Source organism: Rana temporaria, chromosome 3, assembly GCF_905171775.1.
Source record: "Rana temporaria chromosome 3, aRanTem1.1, whole genome shotgun sequence".
NCBI lineage: Eukaryota > Metazoa > Chordata > Amphibia > Anura > Ranidae > Rana > Rana temporaria.
The window spans coordinates 329,767,205-329,780,873 of NC_053491.1; the positions used below are offsets into that span (position 1 = coordinate 329,767,205).

At 41.3% G+C, this 13,669-nt stretch overlaps 1 protein-coding gene across 2 annotated transcripts in view; it reads right to left on the reverse strand.

The window, feature by feature from the left end:
- FLT4 (fms related receptor tyrosine kinase 4) overlaps positions 1–13,669 on the reverse strand; it is a 340,007-nt gene that overhangs the window by 35,177 nt on the left and 291,161 nt on the right. For both annotated transcript variants that reach the window (XM_040345001.1, XM_040345000.1), the window contains exons 23-25: positions 12,108–12,230; positions 1,244–1,355; positions 1,024–1,123 (exon numbers count right to left, since the gene is read on the reverse strand). In XM_040345001.1, the coding sequence (XP_040200935.1) occupies positions 1,024–1,123; positions 1,244–1,355; positions 12,108–12,230 (335 nt within the window). The remainder of the gene's footprint in view (positions 1–1,023; positions 1,124–1,243; positions 1,356–12,107; positions 12,231–13,669) is intronic.

Genomic DNA, 13,669 nt, shown 5'->3' on the forward strand with positions numbered 1-13,669 from the left:
TCATTGATTTACGCGTCGAATATGCAAATGACTGAGATACGCCAATTCACGAACGTACTTGCGCCCGTCGCAGTAATATACGCCGTTTACATAAGGCATACGTCTGGCGTAAAGTTATTCCACCTATAGGAGGCGCATCCCATGCAAAGGTATGGACGACGGAACAGCCGTCGTATTTTACGTCGTTTACGTAGTAGTACGTGAATGGGGCTGGGCGTAGGTTACGTTCACGTCGTAGGCATTGAGCCGTTGTATCTTAGGGAGTATCTTCAACGTGATTCTGAGCATGCGCGCGCATGTGCCGTTCGTTCGGACCATTATTTGCATGGGGTCACGGTTCATTTAAATGGATCACGCCCACCGTCCACCTACTTTGAATTACGCCAAATAATTTACGTTACGCTGGCGCAACGCAGGGAGCAAGTGCTTGGTGAATACTCTGCTTGCCTCTCTGGGATACGTCGGCGTAGCGCATATGAGATACGCTACGCCGGCAGAAAGATGCACCGATGTATCTGAATCTGGGCCTAAGTATTCATATTACGACATATTGTGGACACTCTAGACTGCTATCCACAGTGATCTGGATGAACACCACTGGGATCTATAGAGTGAACTCCTTTTCACATTTATTTCAACTTTATCACTGAATACAATTTCTTGCACTTTGCACTTTATACATACTTTACACTTTGATATTTGTTACGGTCCTTTTTTCAGACTTCTTTCATATATATTTACATTGATCTGTGTGCATTTACAAGGTTTGCGCTTTTACGCTGTTATACAAGTGTATGCAGCACTTGACTATTTATGTGAATGGACACACAGCACTGTGGCTCGGGAGCAAGCTTGCTTGTTGTGGGGACACTTGACAGGAGGGAGGGACCAGGAGCGCCGGCGGGGGACCCAAGAAGAGGAGGATCTGGGCTGCTCTGTGGCAAACCACTACACATAGCAGGTAAGTATAACATATTTGTTAAAAAAAAATACTATAATATCACTTTAAGTATCAAGACATACATGTCAGTTGTGGCATATTCTGGGGCCCGCATGCGCGTTCCATCTTTCAGTCTTTGGCAGAACTCCTCGTTGATTTGTACACCAGGATAAGGGGAGGCACCTGGGGGTACAGCATGAAAACATTATGTTTTGTGTACTGTGTTTTTTTTAGGTATCTGAGCTTTCAGTTGCTTTTGGAAATTCAACACTTGATATAAAACAGTTTTCATTGCTTACTTACCGAGTGAGAATATTTCCCAGAGCAGCACTCCAAAAGACCAGACGTCACTCTGTGCCGTGTAAACCTTATCAAAAATACTTTCCGGCGCCATCCACTTCAGAGGTAAACGTGCCTGTGGGGTATTGTAATAAATTAGCATGTATTAAAGTCAGCCTCAAGGAATATCAAATTTAAGTTTAAGGTTTTTGCTGTCATTTATGAATTTACGCATAATTATAAACTCCTAATACTGTCATTACCATTCCAAATTACAGTCTTTCTTTTAAAAGGAATATACAGTCTTTTGAAAGTGCATTGAAAAGTGAATGATAATCTTAAAATTGGACTACAGATACAGGAGATACAAATGAATGCAGCTCTGTAAATATTAATACATTAATAAATATACATATTTTTAGTTTCGAGTTCAGCTTTAAAAAAAAAAAAAAAACTTGTAATGACATAAACATGTAGGCAACCATTGTTGTCTTTTCTTCTCAAACATTGCAATGTTTTTCTATTGGGAGCATGTAGTGTTCCTAATCCTTCACAGCTGCTGGTCTTATTCAAGCATCTTGGTTTTGGTTGTGATACATTCTCTCTGCCTGCCCACCTGCAAGGTGATTGATGTGGTCAGTCTCTGGGTGTAGACCAAATCTGATTTAGGCCAGCCAAGCCTGCAGTCGCGTGCTTGTGATATGGAGTTTGTTATACGTGTTTCAAGCTCCCTGTTTGTCTGCCCTGCTCCTCTAGAATGGATCGTTGATTACCTTGGATCTCATATGGACTATTCTCTGAACCACTCTGCCCGTCCGCTGACACCAGTGCTGGGGGTTAATAGTCCGTCCGCTGACACCAGTGCTGGGGGTTAATAGTCCGTCCGCTGACACCAGTGCTGGGGGTTAATAGTGCGTCCGTTGAAACCAGTGCTGGGGGTTAATAGTGCGTCTGCTGACACAAGTGATGGAGGTTAATACTGTGTCTGCTGACACCAGTGATGGGGGTTAATAGTGTGTCTGCTGACACCAGTGCTGGGGGTTAATAATGCGTCTGCTGACACCATTGATGGGGGTTAATAGTGCGTCTGCTGACACCAGTGCTGGGGGTTAATAATGCGTCCGCTGACACCAGTACTGTTGTTTTTGAAGTATGGAAGTTTGCATGGCATATGAAAACCTTTGCTTGTGGCCCTCAGGTAATTTGAGTTTGAGACCCCTGCTATAGGGTCTTTGAGCTGTGGCTGCATGACCTCCCATCTGATGGTGCCTGCATAGTCCAGGGGGCAAAAAACACTTTGCTGCATGACAACAATGATCATTTTTAGATGACTGTGAGGTTGGCATTTTATCCCCCTTTGTAAGGGGGACATTTTTTCCACTGACCCCCCATGAATAGGATTTAGCAAGGGTTCTTCAACATCTGAAAATTATTCCAAGCGTTCCTCTAAAGTAAAAAGATTGAGCAAGGCAGATTTCTTTACTTTCTGAAATTCCCTCGGCAAAAGATATTAATAAGCTGTCATAGTTACTTTAGCTCTATGTAGACTGCATGAGATGATGTACATTGCTTTGCTAGTTAATTCTTTGTCTATCTACTTTTGTGCCCAACAGCATCTAATCCAATCAGATCATGTAACAGCAGATTGGTATTAGATGTCATGCTTAAAGTAGAACTAAAAGAAAAATGTTATGTTTTATTCTGGATAGAGAAGGGGGGGATATAATGCCTGCTATGGGTGTCCTATTGGGGAGATTTCTTCTCTATTCTTGTTCTTGGGGACAACCCAAAATTTTGAGTTTTCCAAAACTTTCACTTTCACTGAAAATGGTAAACTGGACAAATGGAGTGGGGAAATCAGCCTAATGGGGGCACAGACAGCAATAAAAACCTGACAAGTTCTTATCACTCTATTCAAAAATATAACAACATGGTCCCTAGTTATACTTTACAGCTGAAGCCTAGGATTTTTTTTACATAGTTACCATAGGTGTGCGCAGCCTATTGCATTAGGGTGTGCAACCCAAAGCTCAAACACACATGAACATCACCTGCTGTTACAGGGAGAAGGCTCTGATGGTAGGAGACAGTTGATTGGGAGCATATTACATTACACCCTAAATACGGGTGTAATGGGTCCCCAAATTTGAACCTAGCCTTTATTATAATGGGGGCATTTACACTGGCACCCCCAACCACGCATCTGGTGCCATCCATGGATAATGCTAATGTACATGGGGTGATTAGGATGTGCCCAGGCATATCCGGCACACCCTGTGCGCATGCCTAGGATAATGGGGATTGTAGTTTGGCAACAGCTGGAGGGCCACAGGTTGAGCACCCATGGACCCATCGCCCAATGATATCATTCCCACCAAACTGCTGAAGGAATGTGCCGACATCCTGGCACCACCCATCACACAGCTTATAAACCAGTCATTTAAGGAAGGCACAGTGCCATCCCTGTTGAAAGAGGGCACAATCCAGCCCATCTTGAAAAAACCTAACCTGGATCCCAAGGACCCAACTCACCGCCGTCCCATAACAGGCCTAAATGTTCTCTCCAAGATAATGGAGAAAGTAGTGGTACAACAGCTGCAACAGCATCTAGATACCCACAATCTACTGGATCCATTACAATCAGGCTTCCGTCCCGGACACGGGACAGAAACGGCCTTACTCAAAATATGGGACGATGCCCTCGAGGCCGCAGACGAAGGAGAATCTTGTCTCCTGGTTCTGCTGGACCTAAGCTCAGCCTTTGACATGGTAGACCACAAACTGTTACTGATGCGACTAGTCAAGGTAGCAGAAGTCGCAGAAGGTGATTTACCATGGTTTTCTTCCTTTCTTGAAAACCGATCACAAACAGTTAAATTGGGTTCTTTCACGTCGGAAAAGCGCACGGTGTCATGTGGAGTCCCCCAAGGATCCCCCCTGTCACCGGTGCTTTTCAACATCTATCTTCGCCCTCTCTTTGATATTATCAGTAGCCAAGAACTACTCTATCACTCTTATGCAGACGATACGCAACTGTATTTTCGCATCTGCAACAAAAAGGATCATCATCCCAGTTTAGAGAAATGTCTCTCTTTGATAGAAAACTGGATGACTAAGAGTTATCTTAAACTCAACAGTTCAAAAACAGAACTCCTTATGTTTCACGCCAGCAGAAAGAGTCAACTGGCAACAACCTGGACACCGCCGCCCATTCTGGGCCAAATCATCACCCCTAGCTCCAAAGTCAAAAGTTTAGGGGTCATCTTCGACACCTTCATGACAATGGACGCACAAATAGGGTCAGTAGTCAGCGGAGCGCACCATCTGTTGCGCCTACTACGCAGACTTATTCCATTTATCCCCAAAGAAGACGTAGCAGTCGTGGTGGGAACAATCATGAATTCCAGACTGGACTATGCTAACGCTCTGTACCTCGGACTCCCAAAGTACCAAATCTCCCATCTGCAAGTCGTTCAGAATACGGCCGCCAGACTGGTGACTGGGAAAAAAAATGTGAATCAATCTCACCTTCGTTGAGAACCCTTCACTGGCTGCCAGTAAAAGACAGAATTGCATTTAAAGCACTCTGCCTGACACATAAGTGCATCCATGGGAAGGCTCCGCAATATCTTTGCGACAAGATAGAACCTCACAATTCGAATCGCGTTCTGCGATCCACCGACCAAAATCTGGTCAGGGTACCAAAAACCAAATACAAGTCCAAAGGAGAAAGAAGGTTTGCTTTTCAGGGTCCTAGACTATGGAACGCTTTACCAACCAGCGTTCGGTTGGAGGAAAACCACCTGACTTTCAGAAGACAGATCAAAACTCTGCTCCTTTGATGTCATGAGACACGAACAACTAGCGCCCAGAAGCGATTCAGTTTGCATGCGCCGCGCTTTATACGTTTTTCATTCATTCATTCATGGCGTAAGGAATAGGAAATATGAGGCTTAGCTTAAAGCAGTGGTCTCCAAACTATGGCCCAGGGGCTGGATGTGGGCTTTGGCTTGCCTTTATTTGGCCCTTGGGGCACTATTCCACCAACTGACACCAAAGATGGGGCACTATTCTTCCCATTGATACTAACAATGGAGCACTATAGTTCCCAGTATAGCCAACAATGGGACACCATTCCTTCCATTTAAACCAATGATGGGGCATTGTTAATGCCCACTGATACCAGGGCATTTTCTTCTACCACTGGTCACAGTTTGCTCCCTGTAAAGTCTAAAGGACAGTAAACTGGCCCTTTGTTTAGAACGTTTGGAGGTCCCTGGCTTAAAGTCTAAGTATAACCAAAACTATTTAAAAGTTTTAGACAGAGTAGAGAAGAGGAAGTTAGAGGAAATCCCCCAATGTGAGGTGCCCTTTGAGGACATTTCCTCCCCATTCATGTTCTGGGGACATATTGAGAAGGGTTAAACTCTTCAATGGGAGCTCTAACCCCTCACACTCTATCCAGAAGCTTAGACACACACGAACACCACCTGCTGTCACAGGGAGGAGGCTCTGGTGGTGGGAGACAGATGATTGGGAGCATATTACGTTACACCCTAAATACAGGTGTAACGTGTTCCTAAAGTTGAACCTAGCCTTTAATATAATGGGGACATTTGCTCTGGCCACTGGCACCCCAACCACCCACCTGGTGCTGCCCTGATTAATGCTTATACACATGGGATGATTAGGGTGTGTCCAGGCACACTCTGCACACCCTGTGCACACGCCTATGATAGTTACATTAGGTCCAGGTTGGATCAATGTAAGTATGTAGGGACCATACCTGTGGGATCCCTGTGAAATACCGGGAATCATTGAAATAGACATTGCTACTACAGTGCTCTTAAAGTGGAGGTTCCATCAAAAAACAATTTTGCGTTAAACTGTAGCTTACGACTAAAAAAGAAAAAAAAAAAAGATATATTTTTTTTTTTACTCATCTGGAAATGCCTGTTGCTATGCGGTCCCACGAAATCTGCCTTTGAAACCACCTAGGATTCTGACATCATCTCCCTCTAATGCTCCTGGGAAATGTGTGTCATCATTTCCCAGGATGCAGTGCGCTGTCCAATTATCACTCCCCATCCAAGACTTCCAGGAAGTAAGTGCCTGTAGGCTTCACAATGCCCACAAGCAAAATGACAACGGTATAGATATAGTTTTATAAACTATATTTTTTGAATATCTATGCGGATCGGCGGCGGATTGTAAAATAGTAAGTGACCAGATTTATATTATAAAAACGCAGGATGAAAGGACATACATTTAAAAAATGCTAATTGTGGTTGGAACTCCGCTTTAACTAGCTCCTGGGTCCTGTGCTGAGTGGCCAAAGCTATACAGATTAAATTCACTGGAATGCAGAGATGTTATTTATTAAAATGGACCTGCACATAGTAAAGCAAACTTTAAACATATACAGTATTACATTTTATATATTTAGTTTACTAAATAGTAGAACCCTTTTAATAGTGGAATGTTGATATTATTAACTTAAAAAAGAAAGAGTGCATGATAACTAAAATCTATTTCATATGTAAATGTTGCTAGGCATCAGGAACAAATGGTTTATTTCATCATTCAATCAAACTGAATGCGAACAGGATAATTCTAAAGGGTATAACTAACCTGTCATTAAATATAAAATGAATCAATCGTGATGTTCCTGATATATAATTTGTTGTACTTTTTGGATCCTTCACCCGCCCAGCAGTTCCAGGTTTTTGTTAATATGACTTAAAAGATGCTTAACGACCTCTAATTGTGAGGTGATGCCAGTTAGATAAAATACCGCCTGTATATATTATAGCATTTTGATTAATGACCCTTATAGATAGCTTTTTGCTGAGAACAGTGTTTGGCCTGTAATACAACACATAACATATGCATCTGTAACATATTCCTTCTGTGCCCTGGGAACTTTTCTAAAGTTCACAATAAAGAACTTTGAGATTGGACATCTGTGAGCCGACTATGACATCCAGTACTGATCTTTTTCTACAATCAAGTCATTAGAGGTAATCAGGAACCTGACTTCTTTCATCTTGGAATAGATTTATTACTGCAGCTTTCACCAGCTTATACAGAGTCAACCAAGGCCTGAAATGACTGAGGCTGTACATGTAAGTGTTTGGAGGTGGTCATAAATGCTCTAACATTTCTTAAAGCAGATCTACATTGTCTACCTAGGCTTAAACACTTGCCATGTCTTCTCCTGGGGAAAATGTTTCTCCAGGCTCCCTTTAATACTTTTTACATGTATATGTCTAGGCTTGTCTATATGACCTTTGCTGAAGAGCATAAGATTCCTGTATGGCTTATCCTTCCTTTCTCTGTCCCATGAACAAGGTCCTCCAGACCTGTGGCCAACACTGGATGAAACGAGGTCCTGGACTGCCGCGCTCCTTAAAACGACATTGTTCACTAGCTACGAGTAAGCATCACACGATGTGAAACATGTCAGCCATCCTTTTCCTTTTGTTCTGCAACATTGTTGGTTGTTTTTTGGATTTCACTTGCTGAATAAAGATATCGTTTTAAGGAGTGCGGCAGTCCAGGACCTCCTTTCATCCAATGCACCTGTGCATAGCCAGCACCCTTTTGGCTTGGTGGGACGGAAGCAAAGCCAGGGGATCAGCAGTTTTCTGAGCGGTATTTTTTCTCACTGTGGCCGACACTGCAGGGAGATTAAAGCAGCATTTTCCCCAGGAAATGTAAGTCATTTTGCCCTTCTATTACTCTTTATGCAAGTATACCAGCACGACTGTCAACAAGCAAGCAAAAACTCTGTATTTTAAAGAAAAGGAAGTTATAAGAAATCCCCTCTTTTCCCCTCCTCTTGTTTCATCGCTAGCTGTAAAATTTGGATTTCCCATCACTTTCTGTTCTAGAGACAGTGGGCCAGATTCTCGTAGAAGAGCGTATCTTTGTTCCGGTGTAGCGTATCCTATATAAGCCCGCCTAATTCAAATGTGGAACAGGGGGGCGTGTTTTATGTAAATAACTTGTGACCCAACGTGATTGAATTTTTTCACGAACGGCTCATGCGCCGTCCGTGGAATATCCCAGTGTGCATTGCTCCAAAGTACGCCGCAAGGACGTATTGGTTTCGACTTGAACGTAAATTACGTCCAGCCCCATTCACGGACGACTTACGCAAACGACGTAAAATATTCAAAATTCAACGCGGGAACGACGTCCATACTTAACATTGGTACGCCGCATATACGCCTCATATAGCAGGGGTAACTTTACGCCGGGAAAAGCCTAACGTAAACGGCGTATCTGTACTGCGTCGGCCGGGCGTACGTTCGTGAATTTGCGTATCTAGCTGATTTACATATTTCTAGGCGTAAATCAGCGTACACGCCCCTAGCTGCCAGCGTAAATATGCAGTTAAGATCCGACGGCGTAAGAGACTTACACCGGTCGGATCTAATACAAATCTATGCGTAACTGATTCTATGAATCAGGCGCATAGATACGACGGCTCAGACTCAGAGATACGACGGCGTATCTGGAGATACGCGGTCGTATCTCCTTTGAGAATCTGTGCCAGTGGTTACAAGGACACAGAGACTGAACCTGCCCAGTGGGGACACAAACAGCAACAACAACAACAACCTGAAAGAGGTCTACTTTCCACCCTTTGCATTCTATTCAGAAGTGAAGTAAAGCAGCTGTAGATTCATTTTAAGGGGCATATTTATAATGCAGCCAATGTGACATTTACCAAATATGCACTGTAGATTAATCTTCTTGGTGCATTTGCTTTAAAGGAAACTCCAACTTTCTAAAAAAATATATTAGTAAAACCCAGGGGCGGACTGACAACTCATGGAGCAATAGAAGATTATGGGGCCCCCGGGCTTACAGCTGGCCACCATGCCAGGAGGCAGTGCAGAGGCGGAGCAGCTAAAATCTCGGGATTTTCACATCAAAAGCATGTCGGTTTATGACATATCAGGGACAGATGTAAAAAAAACACATATTTTTACATACTGTCCCTGGTTTTACTGAGCCTGGCAACCCTGATGGGGCCCCCTAGTGGCATGGGGCCCTCGGGCAGTGCCCAAGTGCCTCAATGGTCAGTCCGCCCCTGGTAAAACCCCCAAAAATGTGCATTTTTGTATAGAAGCCTGGAAAGAATTGTGATCAATATATATATATATATATATATATATATATATATATATGCAGGTGCAATGCTCTGCTCCTGCAGGCTTTTTCTGAAGTTGCTGGTCTATACTGAAGTATAAAACTCCAACTATAATGCCGCGTACACACGATCGGTCAATCCGATGAGAACGGTCTGATGGACCGTTTTTATCACACCAAACCGATCGTGTGTAGGCCCCATCGGTTATTTATCCATCGGTTAAAAAATTTGAAACTTGTTTTAAAATTAACCGATGGATACCTAACCGATAGAAAAAAAAACCAAACAATCGTTTTGTAGGCACGTTCATTGGTTAAAAATCCACACATTCTCAGAATCAAGTCGACGCATGCTTGGAAGCATTGAACTTCATTTTTTTCAGCACGTCGTGTTTTACGTCACCGCGTTCTGACACAATCGATTTTTTAACTGATGGGGTGTAGGCACGACTGACTATCAGTCAGCTTCATCAGTTAACTGATGGAAAAATCCATCAGATCGTTCTCATCGGATTGACCGATCATGTGTACAGGGCATAAGGCTGGGGGAGATGTTAAGGGACTACAAGTTTGGTAGCGTCACCCACTTGTGCTCCATTGAGAACAACATGCTCCTCTGCCGCAATAGCATATGGGATTAATTTTTTACTTTACAGATTCCTGTAAATCGATAAAAAGGCTGTGCAGGTGAAGTCATGCACAGCCAAATGGATTTCTAATTTAACAGGTACAGGCGTGGAGAAGCTTTCTCTAAGAAGTGGTGGTGGTTGGGGGTTGAGAGGCTACAGACTGTGACCATGCACCCTAAATTAGATTTAAAATTTTAATACACAAATACACATTGGCCTAGAATCTGCATCAATGTTCATGTGCAAAAAATGTTGCAGTTTTCACAGAAGGATGTAGCTTTTCATGCTATCACTCACTAATGAAGCCCTTTGTACCACGTAAGTGCTTTTCACTGAAGGGGCGTGAACAGGCAGCTTGGGCTCCTTTGAGGTTCATGTGTATAACATAATTTAAATGACCAAAGGGTAACTTTGGTATAATTAGAAGAAAACATGATGTAAGGTAATGTTACTTAATAAATAATAGTTGTCTAGGTCTCTTATGGTTGATCACATGGTTTTAATGCTCGAGTAAACTTGTCACAAACAATTTCAACTGAGCAAATAATGAAAATATGCAGAGGCAGAGGTTACCTTAAGTGAAAATTACCTGTCAAAATGATCAATAGATGCAGAGATATCAGCACCCCCAGCTTTATTAATCAATTTTGTGCTGTGAAACGTAAGCTTGGCCTTTGTTCCCAAACCCTCCTATTGCTCACTCTAGTTATGTTGTTTCAGTTCCTAACACAAATTCTCTAGAAATTTAGGAGCAAACCAGGCTTATTATTTATAGTAAAAACACACATAAATTTAGTTGCCTATTTTTCCATCTGTGCTCAGTCAGACCTACCCAGGTTTATGAGAGTTTACAAATGAGCCTTCCCTCAGAGAAACCTGTGTCTGCCATCGCTGAGCTGCTTCTGAAGATGCTAGTCGCCTTGCTATTACATTTATTCTCTAACCTCACTTCTTTCTCGGCCACTGATCTGGAACTAGTTTGTAATCCATGAAAGGCAAAGTAAATTTGGCGTCTTTAGCTGAATACGTGTTCCATAACAGTGACAAAGTATTTATGTAAGGAAGTCCATTGAACGCAACGTGAAAAATATGTTTGCTTCTATGCACCATTATGTGAGTTTGCAATGGGATCATGGTCAATAGCGATTCCTGTAAAAGGCTATAACAAACATGTGAAATCATATCTGTTGCTGGTTGTTATTATTGATTGCAGTACTGTAAAAAAAAAATGGAGGTGGAGGGAGAGGGAAAATGTGCTTGTTTGCATTTTGTAAATCTATAAAAATGATGTAATTAAAAACATTTAAGAAAGTTGGCATTACAGCCAGGAAACCTACATTTCCAGAAAAAGAAAAAGCAATGGCAGCTTCATGTTTCCCTAAGCAAGGCTTTAAAGCCCTGTACACACGATCGGTTTGTCCGATGAAAACAGACCGATGGACTGTTTTCATTAGACAAATCGATCGTGTGTGGGCCCCATCGGTTTGTTTTCCATCGGTGAAAAAAAAAAGAACATGTTTTACATTTTTCCTATGGATAAAAAAACGATAGAAAAAAACGATCGTCTGTGTGGAAGTCCATCGGTCAAAAATCCACGCATGCTCAGAATCAAGTCAACGCATACTCGGAAGCATTGAACTTCATTTTTTTCAGCACGTCGTAGTGTTTTACGTCACCGCGTTTTGGCACGGTCGGATTTTTGACTTGGTGTGTAGGCAAGACTGATGAAAGTCAGCTTCATCGGGTATCCGTCGAAAAAATCCATTGGATATCTGATGGAATCTATTCCATCAGATATCCAATCGCGTGTACGAGGCTTAACTCAATGACTTGCAATAAGCATGCAGTAAGTCACATCTGAGTAAAGTCTTTAAATACCTAATTTACATTTCTGGTAAGTGTCACAAAAAAGGTTGAAGACAGGGGTTGTGCATGAAAGCTAGGCAAATTGTCTCAGAGGTTAGTAAGTGTAGTCTCCTATTTCTGCTACGTTTCCTTTAACTTCACAAATAAACATTTCTGTTTGTCCGAGTAATATGTTACCAACCTTTCTTATTTGTATTATAAGTATTTAGCAAACTTTTACTTGTAAGACTTACACTTCCTTTCCTGACATAATCCGGATCTTTATAAATATCTCTGGCCAGACCAAAGTCACAGATTTTTACAACATTATTCTCAGATAAGAGTATGTTTCTGGCAGCCAAGTCTCTGTGGATGCACTGCAAGAAAAAAAATAACAAAGCTTACAAATGGGATATACATCATATTCTTACCTTGTATTTTACAACAGATGCAAATGTAAGGTGCATTAAGGTGAAAAACATGAGGCTTTACAACCCCTTTAACATTAAACTAGCTGTTTGGGTATTAGTTCAACCAGTTTTAATGTTTTATGGCAGTCTACAATTATTTCCAAGTACCTGGAGAAATATAATAATACATTACAACAAACAAAATGTGCTGTATTGTTAATATTTACAAGTTTACACAGCGAATTAAAGAACAAAGTGCAGTAACCCATAGCAAACAACCTAAATTATTCTTTCAGCCTTTTGATTTAGAAAAACATCTTATTGATGGTGCTGGGTTTCTGCCCATTGCTCCTAATGCCTACTAACAAGCAGTGCCCCTGGTTCCTCCTGTATTGAATTGTATTGTATTGTAACTGCCCTAATGATGTAAAGCACTGCGCAATCTGTCGTCACTATATGGATCCTGTAGAATAATAATATTATTAATAATAATAATAATAATAATAATAATAATAATAATATTACAAACATTCAAAGAAAGCTGTGAGAACAAATTTGGATATGACCACCCGTTATACTAAAATTTGTCCACAAGATGTCAATGTTGCATCTTAAAAGGATGTTATCTGAATAAAAATGTTTGAAATCACATTAGAATTTAAGAAAAACAAGATCTTTATCTTTCAGTTATGTAATTCTAGAAAGATAGATTTCTACAGATACCTTCAGATAAGTTCTGCACAGTTCTAGACAAACCTTTCCTTGAATTCCCTGATGCATAATGAGTTCATTCAAGGACAGAAAATAAAGCTGTATTTGCCTAGACAGTCAAATTAGTATATTAATTTCATAATCTGTATGGACTTCCCTTTAAACTATTTAACACAAAAGAAAAAAAACTATCTTTGGAAACAGCCTGCAGAGGTTATCTGGGGGGAATGACTATAGAATACATGGCTGATATCTCACATTGGTGCCAAAGAAACAAAATATAGACATATTAATTTTCTGAAAGGAAAAAGTTTAGGAAATTGTTCTAACTCTGTAAAAACAACAGATATTTGCGTGCGCCCATAAATTCACAATTGTTAAATTGCCAAAATGAAAGATGCATTTAATAAAGGCACCTGTGCACTATAAATTGTATCTCTGAAATTGGCAGACTCACTAGTTCTTTGTGACCCGAGGCTGAATTTATAATAGTTACTATTAGTTTAGACCACAAAATTGTTGCTGCAACTGAGCATACTATTAGATCCATTTGAAAAATAATGTTTTTAGGATATAAACACAAACCAAGTGAGCCAGCAGTGCCAATATGTGCACCTCAAAGAGAGGAAACAAATATGACTATGCAAAATATACTGTAGGTTTCATTAAGTGAGTGAGTTTGCATCAAATATAGG